General features: G+C 38.2%; 2 protein-coding genes across 9 annotated transcripts in view; one reads left to right on the top strand and one right to left on the bottom strand.

Moving 5' to 3' along the window:
• Positions 1-370: 370 nt before the first annotated feature.
• dusp19a (dual specificity phosphatase 19a) lies at positions 371-14432 on the bottom strand. Of its 2 annotated transcripts, none has more exons than XM_058650805.1 (5): positions 14141-14432; positions 11671-11914; positions 7306-7352; positions 5594-5746; positions 371-653 (listed from the first exon to the last, which is right to left on the bottom strand). In XM_058650805.1, exons 2-5 carry the CDS (start codon positions 11885-11887, stop codon positions 471-473), a joined length of 600 nt encoding a protein of 199 aa, XP_058506788.1. In that variant the 5' UTR covers positions 11888-11914; positions 14141-14432; the 3' UTR covers positions 371-470. The 2 variants fall into 2 exon arrangements, with proteins under 2 accessions (XP_058506788.1, XP_058506789.1); XM_058650806.1 differs by lacking the exon at positions 14141-14432 and adding an exon at positions 12751-12837.
• Positions 13564-19125, top strand: part of nckap1 (NCK-associated protein 1) — a 32501-nt gene continuing 26939 nt past the window's right edge. For all 7 annotated transcript variants that reach the window (XM_058650804.1, XM_058650802.1, XM_058650803.1 and 4 more), the window contains exon 1: positions 13564-13896. In XM_058650804.1, the coding sequence (XP_058506787.1) occupies positions 13789-13896 (108 nt within the window). In that variant the 5' untranslated portion in view covers positions 13564-13788. The remainder of the gene's footprint in view (positions 13897-19125) is intronic.

Here is a 19125-nt window from a genome sequence, read left to right as displayed (position 1 = left end):
GGAGTTTCTTCGGGTATAGGTCAAACGCTCACTGTCCAAGTGGATGAACTGAATATATTGTAGAGGTCAAAGGTCAAAGTGGCCTTATGTGTTTATGAACATGATATAATTAAGAACATAACATCTCACACACACATTCGTTGGGACTCAAAGATGACCGGATTACAATATGGTGGTTGAATTTTGAATTGTAAAGGTCACTGTGACCTCACAAACACGTTATTTTAAGAGGAACATCCTCTCCAATTTGACACAAAGGTTAGACTTAGATTAACTGACGTTAACTGACAAAATACTTTTGTGCCTACAGTATACATTCTTTAGAGCAAATTACACACGGAGCATTTGGCATACAGGAAAAATACAAAGCTGCAAATTAGACGATTTAATTTAAAATATCAAAATAGTGTGTAGTGGTTCTGCCAGATTTGTTGTTACAGTCCTGTGAGGCTGTTTTTTTTCCTCCTCTCTCATGGTTTGTAGTTCTGTAGTTGCTGGTAGAAGCCGGGGTTTGGGCGAACTGAAGGCCTCGCCAGCTTAACCTGGCTGTACGCATCTTCAAAGAGCAGCCCCTCCCTCAGCATCAGGTAGCCAATCACTACGGATGCACAGCGCGACACACCAGCGTTACAGTGGACCAGCACCACACCGCCCTAAGGAGAGACAGATAGAGAGAGGGGGAGAGAGGGAGTTACTCCAAGGTGATTAGCCATCGTTGCTAACCTGCACATATTCACAGCCCATAAACCGCCTAAATTAGCTGCTTTTGTTGGATGGAGTATCAGTAGCAGTTCATCGCCAGAGAAACCTGATACAAACTGTTTACAGCTCCTATAAAAGTTAACTACCACTGGGTCATTTTCAGCCATTCTGCCAACAGAACAGTTTGCTGATCTGAACATCTTCCTTACTCACTCTAATGCAGTGGGCGATATTGTCAATATAAAGAAAAGTCCCCAGAATCTACTAACCGGAATAACAAAGTTCAATGCATGTGATTAGGTTTAAATTGTTATGCCGTAAAGGCTTCTGGCATAAAAGACAGGAATCCTGTCCCCGAAATTACAACCTCCACATGTTCAAGTGGTCAAATAGAAAAATCAGAGCAGCAACAACATGGCATTTGTCTGAACTGAAGCATGTTCAGTGGCGGTTCAGTTCAAGCAAACAGGCAAATAACACGTATTTACTCGCGATTAAAAAAGGGCGAGTTCACTCAAACTATTACAAGAATCTTTTTGGATTCTGTGTTGTCTGTTGTCTGCTCAAATAAAATAGAGCCGGAGGAGTTTTGTTTAGTCCGTTTATCTGTGCTCAAAAGTCAACAACATTGAATGGACACAAGTTATCCGACCATTAACCTCATTTGAATAAGGCACGTTTAAAAAAAATCATATTCCTGGAACCTTTATGTGTACCCTCACTGCTGTGAATGTGTCATCTGATTGAGATGACAAGAATACTCAGAAATGCTGTTATTATTTCTGAAAATGAAAATGTAGTCTGTGATGTAACAGCAAGCATCAACACCTTGATTACATTATGTACAGTATCACAGTGTCCCTGTCCCTGATAACGAAAGCTCTCTTTATAATATGCAATTATGTGACCTGATATCTGAGAAATAAATATTCCACACGGCTGTTTATTTTTTCAAAGATGATTAACATTTCCTGGTAAATGAGTGTAAAACCACAGTTATTTCCTAACTTGTGAACATCTGCAATTTCTGATTCCCCGGCATCGTTGAGAACAGCATTAGCCAGACGCAAGAATAAATCTGTCTGCATCTGTGTGAGCTCAAATGTGTGATACGATTAATATTAATGCTGATGTAATTATTTTACTGCCTAGAGTGCCTGGCTGAAAATAAACTTTTAAAATTCCAGCCACATCTTTAGACAGTGTGTGCAGGCCCACGGCTGGGCTCTGAAGCGCAGCGTATTGACACGTTTGTCTCTTATATTAAACGTGGAGCCTCCCGCCACAGCAGAGTCTCTCCTCGGGCTGAAATGGAGCAGAACAGACACTGTATGGCACATTTTGATTTTAACACGTCGATCAATACCCATTGAGGGACAGCGGATTTAAATTGGCTGAACACACATGCAGCACTTTGGTTGCTGTAATTGACATGTTATCAATGTTATTGTGCCTGGCCTTCAACAATATAATCCAATCAGACAGCTCCTCGGGGCAAAATACAATGAAATGAAGCGCACAGAGAACATACAGAGAATTATATCTGTAATAGGTTTCTATCAATCACAAAGGTTTCTCTGCTCTTTTGTAATATTTTTTTTTGCTGGTGTCCGCAGTCTACTATCAGGCCTTGTTTCCCTCGCTCTAAATATACAGCATATGTGTGTGTGTTTGTATGGAAAAAAGAAAACGTCTACAGAGTGAAAATTGCCTGAGCCAGATAATCCATCACAGCAAACATGGAGACTTAATTTGGTTTTGTCAGAGTTTCTTGTTTTGCTGTTATTTGATTGCGCTCCAGTCGGATGTTTCCTTATCAGTGCTCACATCGCATTATGTTCTGCTTACGGTCAATCTCCTCACACACACACACACACACACACACACACACACACACACACACACACAGAACGAGTGAGCGAGAGAGAAAGAAAAGCAAGTTTCTACCAGGAAAACACATTTTGACTTTCAACATCAAATGACCCCAGCATGCTCTTTTAATAGGTATTCTGACCACCCATCTCATCCTTGTGCTGGGTTACAGATAAACGACTGTTAGATGTGTGTAAACGTGTCACAGTAAGGTAGCAGACGAGCTGTGTGAACACACTGATGTTAAATTCATCACATATTAAAAAAAAAGAGAGGCATTTTTAGGCTGCAGGAGCCTCTCGGGGGAAAAGTAGATCCAGAAAAGTTTAAATAGATTTACCTGCTAAAACGATGAAACTCGACGGTGTTTGACTACGGCTGTGAATCTTGTGTTGATGTGTCTACATCTGTTGAAGTACTATAAAAAAAAGGGTACTTTATTCTTCTATTCGCTACATCTTACAAAGAAATAGTCTACTTTTTACTTTTGTCTGATGAATATGTTTACTGTTTATTTGTACATTGTTACACAGTTTAAACATTCATAGGACTAGAACATTAAAAATTAAAAATCAGCTAAAACAAAATGAGGAAAATGTCAGCCCCTCACTCTCTCTTAAGCCTCTTTCACAAGAACATTAGCGGGTATACTCGGGATTATTTAACCCATGGGAAGCTGCTAAAAAAAGCCCATTAACACTATTCCCATTGACAATGGTTGTTCTGTCCTGGGGTGTTTTTTTGACACCCATATGTGAAAGGTGACGTCACAAAGAAAGTGGTAACAAAACAAATTGGAAGATGTTACAGAGGATTTTTTTTAGACTTTTTACAGACGTTACTTTTTTTTACTTTATTTCTTACTTCATTCTAACTCCACAGTTACTGAGTATTTTTAAAATGAGATGGAAATAGGATGAAATAAAAACATTGAGAACTGTCTCTGAAAAAGTAAGGTTTACTAAAAAAGCCTCCATGCTAACAGCCAGATGATGAATGGCCGTGTTAGCGCTGCACTGTAAATTATGCTGTAATTTGGCTCGTTGCCCCAAATGAAGCAGGAAGTGTACAGTTTAGCATTTTCACACAGGTTTTGCATCCCCACTAATGCAGATCGGGACTGAGGCCAATAACACCTGTGCGCATAGCAGAGTCAGAAGTGAATGCAGATTAAACACATCCCCAGTGGTCAAAAAGCCAATTTAATCCCATTTAATCCATGATTAAAACAGGAATTTTGTCAAAGTGTAGACTGCTGTTGCTACATTTTTTCAGACTTGGTTTAAAAAAAAAGAAGAAGAAGGTTTGTCCTCTGGCACCTAATGATCTGACTCTGGTTAAATCTCTTTAACCAAATCACACAATTAATCTGTTCCCGCAGAAACCCTTTTGATTATCTTAGAACTAACGTAAGTTTTTCACTGAGCCTCCCCTGAAACTGCTCTGAGCCCCCTGTAGAGGCCCACCTACCACTGTGAAACCCTCTGATGATATTAATCCAATTATACACCAAGACCGACACTTTGATGATAATACTGATAGTTTTGACTTAAAGGGATGTTTTTAGATTATGTCTTATTTGCTTTCTTGCCGAGAGTCACTTGACAAGATTGAGTACTCTCATGTCTGCACGGTAAATATGAAGCTACAGCCAGCAGCTGCTTAGCTTAGTTCAGCATTAAGGTTGGCAACAGCCTGCCTAACTCCCCAAAGGTGAACAAATTCCTCCTACAAGTATAACTAAATCTCATTTAATCACAAGCTGCATCTTGTTTATTTGTCTGTGCAAATATTTGATGTGCTGACGTACGTCTCAGCCAGGACAGCTGCGAGACTGCAGGAAACCTCTCAGCAATCATTAAAACATAAATTATGAAAAACATTGAACACAAAATCTAAAATTGATATAAGACAATGCAAAAAAAAAATTGTTGGGTGTAAAATAGAAAATAAAAGTTACAGCGGCGCAGAGCAAGAAATGAAAAGTTATGTGATCTAATAAAATGAAAAGGGTAAATAGAGAAGTCTTCATCTTTGATTTAAAAGAACTCTATGGGAGTTTATTTCAATATGTGTTGCACAGAAACTTGCCCCCCCATGTTCTCACCAGCAGTTCAAAAATTTATTTTGGCCAGTGTTTTACAATCAAACAGCAAGCGTGTGAAATCAATCATATGATGGACAGAAAGCCAGTGTAAAGATCTGAGAACTGGACGTGATCCACTTTCTTGTCTTAGTGAGGACACAAACTGAGTAACTGCATTAGTGATTGAACATACAGTACTGTGCAAACGCCTCCGGCCACTAAAACTTGTTGTTTTAACAATACTATAATGTAAATAAATGCAAGAGATTATTAAATTGTCTTTGTCCCTTAGGGGATAGATAGCTGAATTTGAAAAACCTTGTATGGGATTTCAGCTCTGTAGTAAAGTAGTATGTTTATATATATATATATATATATATATATATATATATACTGTATATATATGTATACATACATATATATACACACACATATATATATATATATATACATATATATATATATACACCCATATATATATATATATATATATAGTGTATCATCCGCATTATAACAGTCACAGTGTTTGGTGTTTTTCATACACAAAAATTGAAAAGGAGGAGGTCCCATGAATAGAGCCATGGTGAACTCCACCTGCCATTCTTACCGCCTAGAATTCAAAGGTCAAAGTGGAGCCAAGTGGAAACGCTTTTGAAAAAGCCTGTGGATATTCAGGCAGCAGCCGCAGCAGCATATGATGGTTAAATGCCCTTCAGGTTTTTCTGGTCAATGGAATCACATTGTGTCAGGCTACACTTGAATTGATTTACAGTGTGGACAAAGGAACATGTATCCTGTGTGTGAAGGAAGCAAAGTCACTGCATGCTACCATTTCTGACCAGAGACCACCTTCGCTTTTGTAGATGCAGTGGAATCAGTAACATTTATATTTTTTAGAAACGTGTGTGTGTGTGGCTGCCTGCCCGTGTTTACCTGCTCTTGAACCTGGTCTATGAAGGAGCTGCATTCCCCAACATAGGACGTGATGTCAGTGTCTGGAAGGTCCAGGATCTGGAGTGTCTTGTACACCAGCTGATCTGGGAACAGGTTATTAACTCCGTAGGCCACATTTAGCACATGAGTCACCTGAGAGATGCAAAGACAAAAGAGAGCAAATGACCCCCTGAATATTGACTCATTTTAAAGGCTGTTTTTGCCTCGGCACGAGTGTGAGGCACATTCTGTCTGTCAGCCATATCGATGACATGACACAATCTGAACGTGGCTGGGGGAGTGGGGTCGAAGACGGAGCGAGGAGGAAGAGGGAAAAAAAGGGTTTGACAGATGAGAGAGGGGGGAAAGATGAAGAGGAACGTGTGAGCGAGAGGGAGAAAAGAAGCGAGGGGGGAAACGGGAAACAAGACAGATGGCTCCAATTCATTTTGCAGTATCTGTCTACTCTCGCTTAAATTTAGCTTTAGCCTCAGAGGGCTAAAATCTCTCCTCCTCTTTATCTCAACAATGTAGTGATGTTCACTGGCTTTTCACACGGCATCAAACATCTGCTAAAACATTATTTTTACTCTCGTTAAAGGATGAGGCTGGCGTTATATCTGTAGAGATTAGAGTTCTGTTATATACTTATATAACACACAGTACTTAAATACCAGATCAGAATTCCTGGTTTCATGTTTATTTATCTAGTAACTTAACTTAGTTTTCAGATGTTACAAAGTCAATCTGAAAGAGAATAAATGGACATTTCTATATAATGTATAAAACTATACAACATAAACTTTAACATCTACTATTTCCATATTTTGACAAAGTATGATTGAGGGAAAAAAGCGAAATAGTGTGAAACGATCATTTTATCACGTTCTGAAACTCAACACTTCTGAATGTTTACACAATGCAGATGACACATTTTTCTTTGCACTTCTCATCCAGTAAAGATGAAGAAGCTGGTGAAACAAGCAGGATTAACTACGCAGTAGAGTTCAGACAGACCAACTGTGATTATCCTCAGCCACTGAGCAACGTCAGCCAATACAGAAATGTGGATATGATGTTATACATGTGAGAGAGTAAGATACGGTGTAGCACGGATGCAGATAATCCGTTTTTTTACGGCTGATGTGCATGTAAATGTCTTCATTGTGCATCAACAGTCGAGATTAAAGATCAGATTTCCACACAAAGTACACATTTAGTGCACTGCCCTTTTTATCCTGATGCCATTAAATGTTTATTAAATGTTTCACTAGTAACAGCAGGTTTTCATAAAGCGTCCTCTGGGCCTGCTATCAAGTCTCCTGGGTTTTAATAGCTGCCTGGGGATTTATGGTTGGTTTGGTTATTAGGCAGTCAAGGTTTCATCCCAGAAACAGAAAGTGAAGGAATTTGTAATCTCTCCAATTCATCATCTTGAGACTGCACAGGCAGCAATTTATGCTCGTGCTTGGGAGCAGCCACTGCAGGGAGGAGTCGTCACATCTCTCTGATGTGGAGGAGCAGCGCTGAGACTTACTGTAATCATTTACTCCCTCTACTGAGCTACACTGTCACTGCATGAGTCACAAAGCTCCTCTGGCTACTGGCTGGCTCATGCACACATGCAAGTAAAGCACACCTCTAATCTCACCACACATATGATCACAACCCGGCAAGGGCATGCCAGCCTCTATTGATCCCTCTTTACTGACCTTATATCTCTGCAGGGTGTCGTTGTCATGGGCTGCATCCTGAGAGCCTGAAAAGAACAAGAACAACTTCATTCATATGCACCACACACTAATTTAACTAGAACTATTTCTATTTTATTTTAGTAAGTAGAGTGAAAGTAAGTGATCTGTAAGTGTCATCCTTGGAATCAGGAAAAGTCAATCATCCGTCTACCATTTGTGGGGGAAGCTGGCGCCAATCCCATCTCACAGTAGGTAAGAGGCAGTCCAACATTCACTCACACTTACATTCAAATCTAAAGCCCATTCTCCCATTAACCTAAACTCAATCTGCATTTATTTGAACTGGAGGATGAAGAAAACTCAAGCGCGCACACACAGGGAGAACACAAAGGCCCTGGGTCAACCCACGTCTCCTCTCGCACTACATAAATATGTTTTGACAACTGTTAAACTGAGTAATGAATCACTTCATTGTAAAAACAAATGTAATATAAATAAACCAAGTAATATTTAAAAACATAGCAACGTAATCCTATACTGTGATACTGTGACAATTCTGAAGTCCATCAGCTCCAAATGACTCTTTCTGTGTTTCTCAGTAAAGCTGTGTTTGGATCTCATACTCAACAAATCACTTCACACAGGAAGTGATTTGTTTCAGGTAACAGCAACTAATTAAGACGGCTGCAAACATGATGGTGTACGAGTGAAAACATAAAGAAGCATCCACTAAAAGTTTCAGAAGTGACTTCTATGACTCAGAAAACCTGGTTGTTTAGTAATGTAATGGGATAAACGCTGCACTGCTGCTGTATACACACAAATGCTCCCATAGTCAGGTTGCTTGACAGCGCCCCTTTTCCCTTGACGCAGCAATAAACGTAACATATAGTTTCTGTGCACAACGAACAAACAGAGGCAGAATAATAACAACATCATCAACAACAACAAAAAAACACTTAAAATGACGCACTGCAACTTTAAAACTTCAGCAGAAGAATACAAAAGTCACAAGACACTGTATCTCCATCCATATGACTAAAATATACTGACAGAAAACTCAGCTAAAGCACAAAGAAGGGAAGATATCAGTCAGCAGAAACTATGCGCAGAATGGCTTTCTACAGAGAAGGAATCAAATGATTTGTAAAGTAGCACTAGACATGTATTTAAAAAAACCTGCTGAAATAAACATCCAATCATTTATACAGCTGCAGAGAATGAATTTTTTCCATTTTCTCTTGAAAATAGCAAGCGAGGGCACTTTTCATGACAACAGCCTTCAAGAGTTTGAATGACTAATACAGCAGAGGAAGCAGCTCAAAGATTAATGGAGGAAATAAAACGAGAGAGACCGTAGAGCAAGCCGACCCAAATGACCGTCTCAGCAGAGACAAGCAGATAATCACTGAAGGAGACACTTAAAACAGAATGAACAACAGTCTCTTTCAATTTGTCAAACAACTCCTCATGGTGGTCTTAAATAGCAAGGGACGGATAATTATGTGTACGAAATAAATAGGCAGGAGACAGAATAGGATTGTGGGGCTTCAATCATATTTCCAGAGTAGATTCTGTGCAGCAGCAGAAGCTTATTATCTTAGCAAATATGCACTCTTAGTATTAGCCAAGTCATTTTCATATAATGCCAAATTCATGGAGGTTTGGACACAAATCTGAATCCAAAGGGTGGAGGATCTTTAGAGGCAAACCAGCTCAGGCACATATGCATATCAGTGTCGGTGTATTTCTTTTAAAATAGTATCAAATGTTTACAAAACATTACCGTATTCTATATCAAAAAGTAATATCCTGTGTATCTGCTTGACGGTTGAATTTCAGGTTGCTCTTAATGCCTTTGAGCGACTAACTTTGCAGTAAGTCGGCTAATTCAAGATTTTTCTTGTGCGTTGTAACTGAATGTTTGATTACACAGTAAATGCAACACATACAGCAAGTCTTTGGTTTAGAAAAAAAAAAAACCTCCTTCACAAAATGTTCTGTTTCAAGTTTCAAAACTTTTTCATTAGCACAGAGAACAGGCTCCACTGTGTATAGAACAGAAATAGCTGAGAACTTAATTTCACGTCCAGCTTTTCCTTAAAAAGAAGTTATAAATAAGACATAATAAAGATATTTAAGGAGACATGTTATCATTTACAGCTAGAATTGTTGCTCTCTAAGTCTACAATTTTGCTTTACATGTTTGCGTTCATAATCATAATTATTTACCGTAGAATAGCAGAATATTAAACTGCAACTCCATTAAATATTGAAATTACAGTGTGAGTTTCTGAATGCCCTAAGTACGAGCTCACATCTTCTCTCATGGGGGACCGGAACGTGATAAGACAACTATAACAAGGGCATCAGACAAAAGGCTGCCTGCCAAAGTGACTGATAGCCTCAAAATGGTTCAACAAAAGGAAGAAAAATCGAGTATTTCATTGTTAGATGATCAGAGAGGTGATATGTAGAGTAATTAGCTTGTATTTGGGGAGATGAGCAGCCGTTTCATGCTATTAAAGCAGGACTGAAGCCCTGCAGGAAAAAAGTCACTCCGATGTAATCCAACAGATGTAATACTTCATTGATCCCGGCTGAGAAATTCTGCCTTTGATTCTCTACAGCAGTTAGGTCAAAGCGCAGTGTTAGCTGCAGACGTGAACAGCGCCGCAGCATTGGGAGGGGATTCAATGTCAGGCCCAAGGACGTGTCAGCAGGACGCATACATGCTGACATGTAAGGGTGTCATCCTGCATCCTCCAGCTGCAGGACAGATCACCATGCTCCCTGAGACAAATTCAAAATTAATGACATTGATTTATTCATTATTAGGGGGTTATTTATATATTTATTATTAGGGCCCAAACCACAACCTCGTGCCTTTGTGGACTGGAATACTGAAACAACTGAGATGGCACGAAACTAATACTGTTGGACACTTAAAACCTTGCAAGGTCCACTGAGACTTTCCCACAAAAACTGACAGTGTGCTGCTACAAACATGTCATAATATCTGTCTGTGTAACACGAGCAATGAGGCTGAATGTTACTTCAAATAAACCATTGCTGGTCTATAGGCTTTTATTCATGGCAGACAGTTTGACAGGTCACAGCAGGAGAAGCAGAGGTGTAATCAAATAAATCAATATAATGTTGGCTGAGTTCCATCTCGCTTCCTCAGTTTCAGGGTGCATGCTGGCTCACACTCAGTGTCTGTGAACCCGTGTTGATGACATTGAAAACGATGTGCTCGGTATTCAAATGTTTATGTCGTGAGAACGCAAACACAAATGCAATGCACACATTATACTGAACACAAACGCAAAAATAGTCCGTTGTGAATGTTCCTAATATGAATTAAAACATCTCTGCACAAAAATTACAATGTTCCATTTTACCTTGGGCTCTGCCATATTTAAAATGTCAACAATGTGAACTCTGAACTTAAAGAACTGGCACTTATGACATAGTAGTGTTGTCACCTACATTGAAAGGCAGTGGTTCAATCTCTAGCTCCTCCGAGCTCCATGATAAGGTACGGCTGGTGAATAACACAATGATTATAAAGCACAATATACTGTATATACTCCATTTACCATTTACTAGTACAGCGTAACATGTTGTAGTAGTAACAGTAATGGTAGTTGTTGTAGGATGACAGTGTACTAACCAACAGGGAGAGTATACACAGTAAACCGTATGTGATGATCATTTATTGTCATGTGACCCAAGCTCCATTTTTAGATCTTGTGGTGAGACCTGAGTTCATTTATCTGATAAAGACTGTAGAACATCAATAGTGTGAACCCCATGTTTTGAGTGTCTTATTTCAGATAAGTACAAGTTACTAAATTACTAAATTACCATTTTTGTATGGCTTTACAGTCCTTTAAAGTCCTTTACAGATTGTATTACTCTATAAATATATAAACATATTGTATTGAAAGTTTCACTTTTAACAAATTAGATTGTTGGTGATTAACTTTTCTCAAAGTTCTAATATTAAAATAAAAGTAACAGTAGATAAGTGATAATGGTAGTGTAGTGGTAGCATTACAAGGGCATGTTAAAATATCTGTTTTAATGTGTACTAATGGCAGAGGTAGTAATTATTTTTGATGTAGTAGTTATGGAAGTAGCATCAGCTGTAGTGATAACTTTGGTCTGAAAATGTATTGCAGTTGTTGTGGTGAATGCATTAGTGGTGGTAAAAATAGCACTTGGAAAGCAGTACAAGTACACAGTAAATGTTGCAGTCTAAAATATGGGAAAGAGTTAATTTAACACCAATTCTGATAAGGACCAAATACACTTGATTTAACACTGCATGCAAAAGTTACTGTGTAGTAGTAGTAGTAGAAGTTGTAAGGATATTACCCAGTAGTAGATAGGGTCTAATGACACCAACTTGAAGGTCCAAACTTTTATCTTCTACAAATCCACATCCATTTCCCTCCTCCAGCTCTTCCACTTGCTCTGCACCATCATGCCGCCTCTCCACCAGCTTCCTGCCTGTCACCGTGGTAACATGAGTGCATTGTTTCTTCAGGCAATTTTTTGAGAACCCTTGGATCTCCTGAGTCAGCGAATGCATCACACCAGGGCTTACAGCTGAAATAAACTGAAGCCCACACAAGTCAGCGTTAGGTAAAGCAAAATAAAAACAACAAAATGTTTTTATGTTCAGCACTTAAGAAGCCTATAAAATAAACATTTACCAATAAAATACACCAAATTCATTTTTATATTTTTCAGTGGAAGAGCCATTTTTAAGAATGATACAATAGTTTAATTTGTGTAATAATGTCTTACAGTTTTATATGACAACTGAAAAAAGTGAGTATGATAAGCTGGCAAACTTCAATTTATGGCCCATTCATTGCCAACACAGAACTCATGTGCAAAATGTGAAATCTTTAATTGTAAAGTAAGCCATTAAATGGCCAGATTTACCTAATATCATTTTTAAATGATTATACTTTTTGATTATTCTTTTCCACTACATTTCAGAAGTCAATGTTGTCATTTTTACAACACTAAATTTATGTAATCTATCAACATTATCAACAGTATTAAACTATATATATATTTTTTATATATATATATATATATATATATATGACAAAGAGATAATTAATCAATACCATACACTTGAATGGTGACGAGTGCTTCTCATTTCTGTATTTTTAATTCCGTGTTTCTTCTTGAATCATCAAATATTAAATCCGGGTCTTTTAAAACAATGTTAATACAAAGCTGTAACACATATTTCTACACTGTGGTTTCCATCTTTACTTCAACAAAATGTGTGAGTACTGTAATACGTTTTGCCACCACCGATAGTGATGGCTGATTCACGAAGCCTAGTCATTTCCCTGAACCCACCCACCTGGTCTAAACGGTTTGAAATCAGGTAAAATACAGACAACCTTTAGATATTAGTTTCATTAATCTTACATTTGTAATAATACCACCGGTAGCGTTTATGACACGGGGCAGAATCTGTGCTGCAGCAATAAAGGCTTTGAGCGAGCGTCAGTCGAGACGGAAGCTGCGTCAAAAACATGATGCGTTCGCGGACTCACGGTAAAACAGTAAATAATCCCAGTTTACGACAAGATTATCTGTTTATGCGTATACAATTTGACACTTGCGTATAAACTAACAGAGGGGGTTACTAACAGGGATATATATTATTCCAGGTGTTAACTGTATTAGACTACTACTGTTGGAATATCCATTAATAAACATGTTTAAATGTATGTATGTCTTTCCCTAATCCTTTTTTTATACATACATACACATTTCTCTCTTTAGTTTTCCTTTGTTTTGCTGTTAATTGACTCGTACATAACAGTTGTTGATGTTGTGTTATCTTTGTGTGTCTTCATTGAGCTGTCTATACTGTTTGCACTTTAATGTACCTTATATGCATAAGGCCCACTGGTGGCCTTCAGACAAAAACGTGTTGAATTGCCAAATTATTTGGAAAAATACATTATTTTTTTCTGGGAAACAAAACCATACAGTGCCAAGTCTAAAAAGATGTCTGGTAAAATGTGATTTTTCACTTTGTTATCCACAACACAACACACTGCATACTGTCAGAGTTTGATCAATAAAGGTTATGATTATTAATAGGTTGGTAAATGTTTTGGTTTAAATGGTATCTGTTTACTTCAATGGTGTACTGCTCTAATTGATGTACAGAAAAGATTGTACGATTAACGAGAGTCACGTGAACGCAGCATGATCCAGCCCTAGTTGAGAAAACCAGGACAACTCCTCATCTCTGGCACCGAAAAAACAGGCAGGGAGACGGTGGGGTGGAGTACAGGAAGCCGCTGTCCCCGACCACCTGAACATGGGCGAAATCTAACAACTGCATCAAGCACTGCTTCTTTTTCACCTCCTTCTATAAGAGCGTGTGGAGATCTGTGATTTCTCTTTTTTAATTCCCGGACTTAATTGGAGATTTAACTGAACAGCGAGAAGATGTCTCGGGGAGTGATGCAGCCTAGCCAGCAGAAGCTGGCAGAAAAACTAACCATCCTAAACGACCGAGGCATCGGGATGTTGACCCGTGTTTACAATATCAAAAAGGTTCGCAGACAGACACACACACACACTCACATTATAGTATCGTTAAACACACATTAGAAAAACGCATCTGCACCTGCATCCACACCAGTGTCAATAATAATGTCAGTGATACAGTATGAATGCTTGATTAGCTAGCATCAACTGTCCTTAAACGCCTGGTTATAAAAACCTTGGTGTCTTATATATCATCCGTTGTTAATTATATTTTATAAACAAATACATATTGGCACACATGGACACTTACGTTATCCCAAATGATTTCTCTGGAAGCAGGATATGGGCACTGTTAGCAGCTAGCCGTCTGTTAGCTTGCGGTAAAGTTGCTAATTGGTTTTACGGTGTAAACTGGTTTTTCATTTGATAAAACACAAACTAATTCTCGTCTTTATAGCAGAAATGTAAATTATTAATAAACAAAAGCCACTACTAGAACGGAATTTTTGAAATTAATCTCCAGAAACCGTCAGGCCTGCTGAAGCGTAAGTAGCTGCTAGCTGCCGTCGGCTGGTAATGGCGGCGGCTGCAGGCTAATATAAGCTAAGCTAAGAGTCGGGCGTCGTCTCTTCCACACGGAAAGATCAAAACAGCGAACCACAGATGTAGCTGTTGTCTGCTTCTTAAGCCTCTCGCATATGTTTAGCAGCTTTTCTTTATTCAACAAAGCTCACGTTTAGCAGCACGTAGCCCATTGCTTATTAGTATGAAAATAAAGCGAAAGCAATTGTGTGTCAAAGATCTGTCATTAATCACTGTACCAGTAACTTAAGCTACTGGTCCAATATACAAATATTGGTCATGCAGTGGTAGAAGGAAACTGAGTATTGACTTAGGTGCAATTCTGAGATACTTTGCTTTACTTGACTTTTCATTTAGTTTCTTTACATATTTTAAACCTACTGTCACATACATGTACATATTAAAATACTGATAGTCTCTGGTTGGGCCACTTGGTATGTTTATGATATTTACCATTGACAATATCATCTTTCAACTTCCTACCAGGTTTCATGTAGATAATAGATGTCCAATATCTGACATACAGTTAAATATATGTGTATTATAAGCACAATATTTATTTTCTTATTTAGATTTACCATGTTACCCTGTGTGGTGCCTCAGTCTCTAGTTTAGGAATCACCAGATTTATGTTACTACATAGTCTAATCATGTTAAAATGTGCTGCTTAAACATTGCTCCATTACTATTAATAATCTTACTGTAGAATTAGTACTTTACCTTGTTATACATTCATTACATTTAACTGTTTGATTCATTGTTGTCGCCTGAGTAATATTCTGTATCCTTCTTCCACCGCTGGTTATAAGAATTCAGTTTTAAAGAATCTGAACAGAACATCCCAAAAATTCGATGTACCATGTTAAAAAAAAGATACACTAAAGGCCCAGTGTCAATATATGTTCCCTTATAATATCTTGCTCACTCAACTGAGTAATTGATTCATAATTTTAGCTGATAACACCTTGAGCGCCTGTTAGACATTGATTGATTTCTCCACAGATATCTAGAATCATTTAAGACACTCTATCTATCTATTCTATACACTTCCACAGCACACACAGTTATGTAAAGTGTAACACACAATTACTGATTCTGAAATGTGTATATGCTTAATGGTTTGTGTGTGGGAGGAAAAGAGTAGTTGGTCTGTTTGTGTGGAACAAGCCTTTGTGCTTGGGTGTGTGTGATGAATAAACAAAAGTGGGAGAGTGTGAAAGAGGTTAGTTATGTCCTACCAAAGTTATAAAGAGTTCAGAGTAGACATTAAGATGTCTGAAGGCCCATACTGTTTCCTATTTTCTGGCAGTTGTGTAGTCATGTGTAGTTATTTCTAAAGCACCAGGTGTTGTTGTTGGTACTGTTTTCTTTGAATATGATTCTCAATGAAGAAGAAATTGAAAAAGAACTTTTGATAAAATAACATTTTTATCTTAACAAATCTGACTTTAATTTGTAGATGTTTTAAGAGAGTTGGAGCAGTAGGATAAAATCAGAGTGCTGCAATTATTCCTAACACGCCCTTCCTTTCCTCCCTCCTTCCTTCCTTTTTCATTTCTGTCTGTCCCATCATCTATATATCTGTCCTGAGCTGCCTCACATAACGCTTCTGAACGTAATCTACCCTGAAATCTTATTCACATGTTTTAAAGCTTCCATTTACCTTGTGAATATTAGCAAACTTTTCAGTATCTACTTGCATCCCAAAGTTAGAAATCAAAGAATCAGGATAATAATCTGTGATATCATTCTGGACTGATGTTGGCACCATCAGTGGTAATTGAGAGTAAATTAAACACTTTATTTCTGAGAGAAATAAATTCCTTGGTGAACTGCTACCAAACTAATTAAACAGTGGTGTAAACTAGATTCATGGCGACACAGATGACAGACTTGGTTTGTGGTTTATGCCTTTGGGAGAGCAATTAATTGTCAATAACGCTAATATGATCATGGTAAGATCACAGCTTTTTTTTTCATTTTAAGTGTAATCACTCATCACATCCCACTGATTAGCCGCAGGAAACCTTTAAATCTGTTCCTTTCACTTTCCTGTTCAGTCACCTTTATTAATCTACGCTGAATGACATTAAAAATGTTTGTTTGCTGTGCTTAACTTTCAGCCAGTGGACCTTCTAACATCATATTTTTGTCTTGGACACAGTGCTTCTTACATACTTTCTTTTACTTTGCTTATACTCTGGTAAACAGCATAGTCTCCTAAAGTAGTATTTGTTTTATTTTTATTTTTATATTAATTATAAGTGCAGTTATAAAAAGCAGGATAGTTAGCACCGTAACCTGTAAGGTACAAACACAGTAGCAGCTATACCAGATTTTTTCTAAATTCCAGCAAGATTCTGTAGCATTATTTCTATTAGATGGTTGAAAAAATCAGATCTTCATTTCAGTTTAGAAAATAGCTGAAATGAAATGTGAATTTTCTTGATTAAAGCTTGTTTCGTGAAAGCAGGGAAGTTAAACAAATGCCTCCCTGACACAATCTAAATTAAAACAGGGATATTGGCACAGCCCCTGGCGACCCTCATGTGGAGGGTAAAGTGGTAGAAGGTGGGTGGATGGATGGATGTTTCTTATAGGGTATTTTAGTGTGAGTGCTTTATCTAGTCAGTGGAGGTAAAGAGGTTGCAGGAGGAAATCCAAAAACACATTTTTTACACTCTCACTGAGCACTTTATCAGGAACACCTGTACAACTGCCACTATTTATTCATGTACTTATCCAAACAGCAATTGTTTGCAAGTAGTAAAATGCATAAAACCCTGCAGGTACAGAGCAGAAGTTTCAGTCAGTGTTCACATCAAAAATGTGGAAAAACATAATACCAATGACGTTCACTGTGGCAGTGAGGAAAAGTTCTGCAAGAGAAACACCACATCAATGATATCAGAGAATAGCTACACTGACTGGAAGGCCAGAGTAACTGAAATGCCCACGCTTATCAACTGTGGTGAGCAGAGACACTTCTCAGAATGGAAAAACACATCTGACATTGAGGTGGACAGATCTACTACAGCAGAAGACCACGTCAGGTTTCATCTCCTGTCAGCCAACAACGCCCTGAGGCTGCAGTGGACAAGAAGTCACAACACTGGATAGTTGAAAACTGGAAAACGTGGTCTGGTCTAAGAAATATGGATTTCATCAACAGCATGAATTTATGAACCTAACATGCTGTTTGCAGTGCATGTGCCCTAGCTGTGTAGTGCAGCTGACCATGTGCAGTGAACTTCACTGTAGTCCCTGAATCAACAAATCTGACTCGAGCAAACACTTTTGAGATGTGACAGGAGACTGGCAGCATAAATGTGCAGCTGGAGCAAAATGAGTAAGCAATAAAAAATAAGTGAGTAATATTTCCATCATCTTGTGTAGTCACACTACAAACAAACAAAGGCTACTTAAATAATACAATAATGGCCCAGTATTAGTGTTATGGTCCTGATAAAGTGTTTTGGGAGTGTGAGAGTAAAATTAAGCCCACTGCTGTTTTAATTACTTACTGATACTTTTAGTTGGACCTGCAGAAAAACCTTTTTCCTCCACTTGCCATTTAGTTTGATCATGATTCAGATGGCAACTATCCATAAGTAAATGATCAATTATTCAATTTAGTTTGCACCCTCTATTCCAGCTTTATGCATCTATAGAAAAATATTCAGAACATCAAAATTATTGGTGACTAGCACTATGCTGCCCTGCTGGGGACTACCCCAGCTGATTTTGACAGAAATAATTTAAACAGTATTTACCACTCTGCTAGTCCTGTGTTCTATTCTAATTCCTCTCATTAAAGTATATTGAACTCTGAGAATGTTCCATGGCTAGGCAGTGTGAGTGGGCACAATGCTAATAGTTAAGAGGTTAAGCTAATTTTCTGTTTGTTATTTTTTTCCCTTTATTGATTTTTTTTAGCAGCATTTCGAGAAACAGTTTAGAGAAGGTAGATTGCTTGATATACAGTACATTGAAAAGTTATTTTTGACCATAAATGTGTTGCCTACTCCATCTTTTAAGCATCATGTGTTCTGAACTCCAGCAGAAGGGCCTCTTTCTTGACCTGCATTAAGCTACATGTTAAATCCTGCTTGCTGCTGCTTCACCACCAGAATAACCCAGTTTTCGATGATCCTTTGGACTTAATTATTTCAGAAATGCCATCAGAGGTACAGTACACAACAGAATCGGGCAGTGAGATCTGTGTCCACAAATAAGTTTAGTTTCATGTCAATATAACCATTTAATAACAAATTTAAACCTAAGTGAAGCACCCAGTGCTCCAGTGAGGAACGGAGTGCTGCATTGTTAGTTACTTGGCAACATCCATCAAGCAGAAGTGTGGAGTGAAGACAGAAGGGATCAAACTTTTTCTTCACACTATTCCGTCTCAGAGACAGTGGAGCTGCTGACAGTGACAACCTTATTATTTCAGCTCATCCTTGCAGTCTTAAAATGAACATGTTCTTTTCAGTGCGTCTCGGTGCGTAGGTAGGCTTACTATACTTGGTATTATTTTCGAGATGGTGACTTGTCAGTACAGTGTGTGTGTTTTTTATGTGATATGCTAGACTGGCAGATAATGCCTGCACAGAAACCGTTTGTGTGTGCATGCATGTGTGTGTGTGAGGGTGTGTGTGTGTGTGTGTGTGTGTGTGTGTATTTGTCTGCAACCACTGAACCAGTTAGTTTGTC

This window comes from Solea solea, chromosome 15 (assembly GCF_958295425.1).
Source record: "Solea solea chromosome 15, fSolSol10.1, whole genome shotgun sequence".
Classification (NCBI taxonomy): domain Eukaryota; kingdom Metazoa; phylum Chordata; class Actinopteri; order Pleuronectiformes; family Soleidae; genus Solea; species Solea solea.
The sequence above is the reverse complement of the archived record's forward strand: the minus strand, read 5'-3'. Positions and strand labels throughout refer to the sequence as shown.

Bases quoted from the DNA above. Each gene is read 5' to 3' on its own strand.
- dusp19a (XM_058650805.1), bottom strand. From the start codon at position 11,887: ATGCATTCGCTGACTCAGGAGATCCAAGGGTTCTCAAAAAATTGCCTG. The intron at 7,353-11,670 runs GTAATATCCTTA...TGTTCTTTTCAG, and splicing joins TAGACCCTATCTACTACTGG to GCTCTCAGGATGCAGCCCAT. The intron at 5,747-7,305 runs GTCAGTAAAGAG...TGCATCTCTCAG, and splicing joins ACACCCTGCAGAGATATAAG to GTGACTCATGTGCTAAATGT.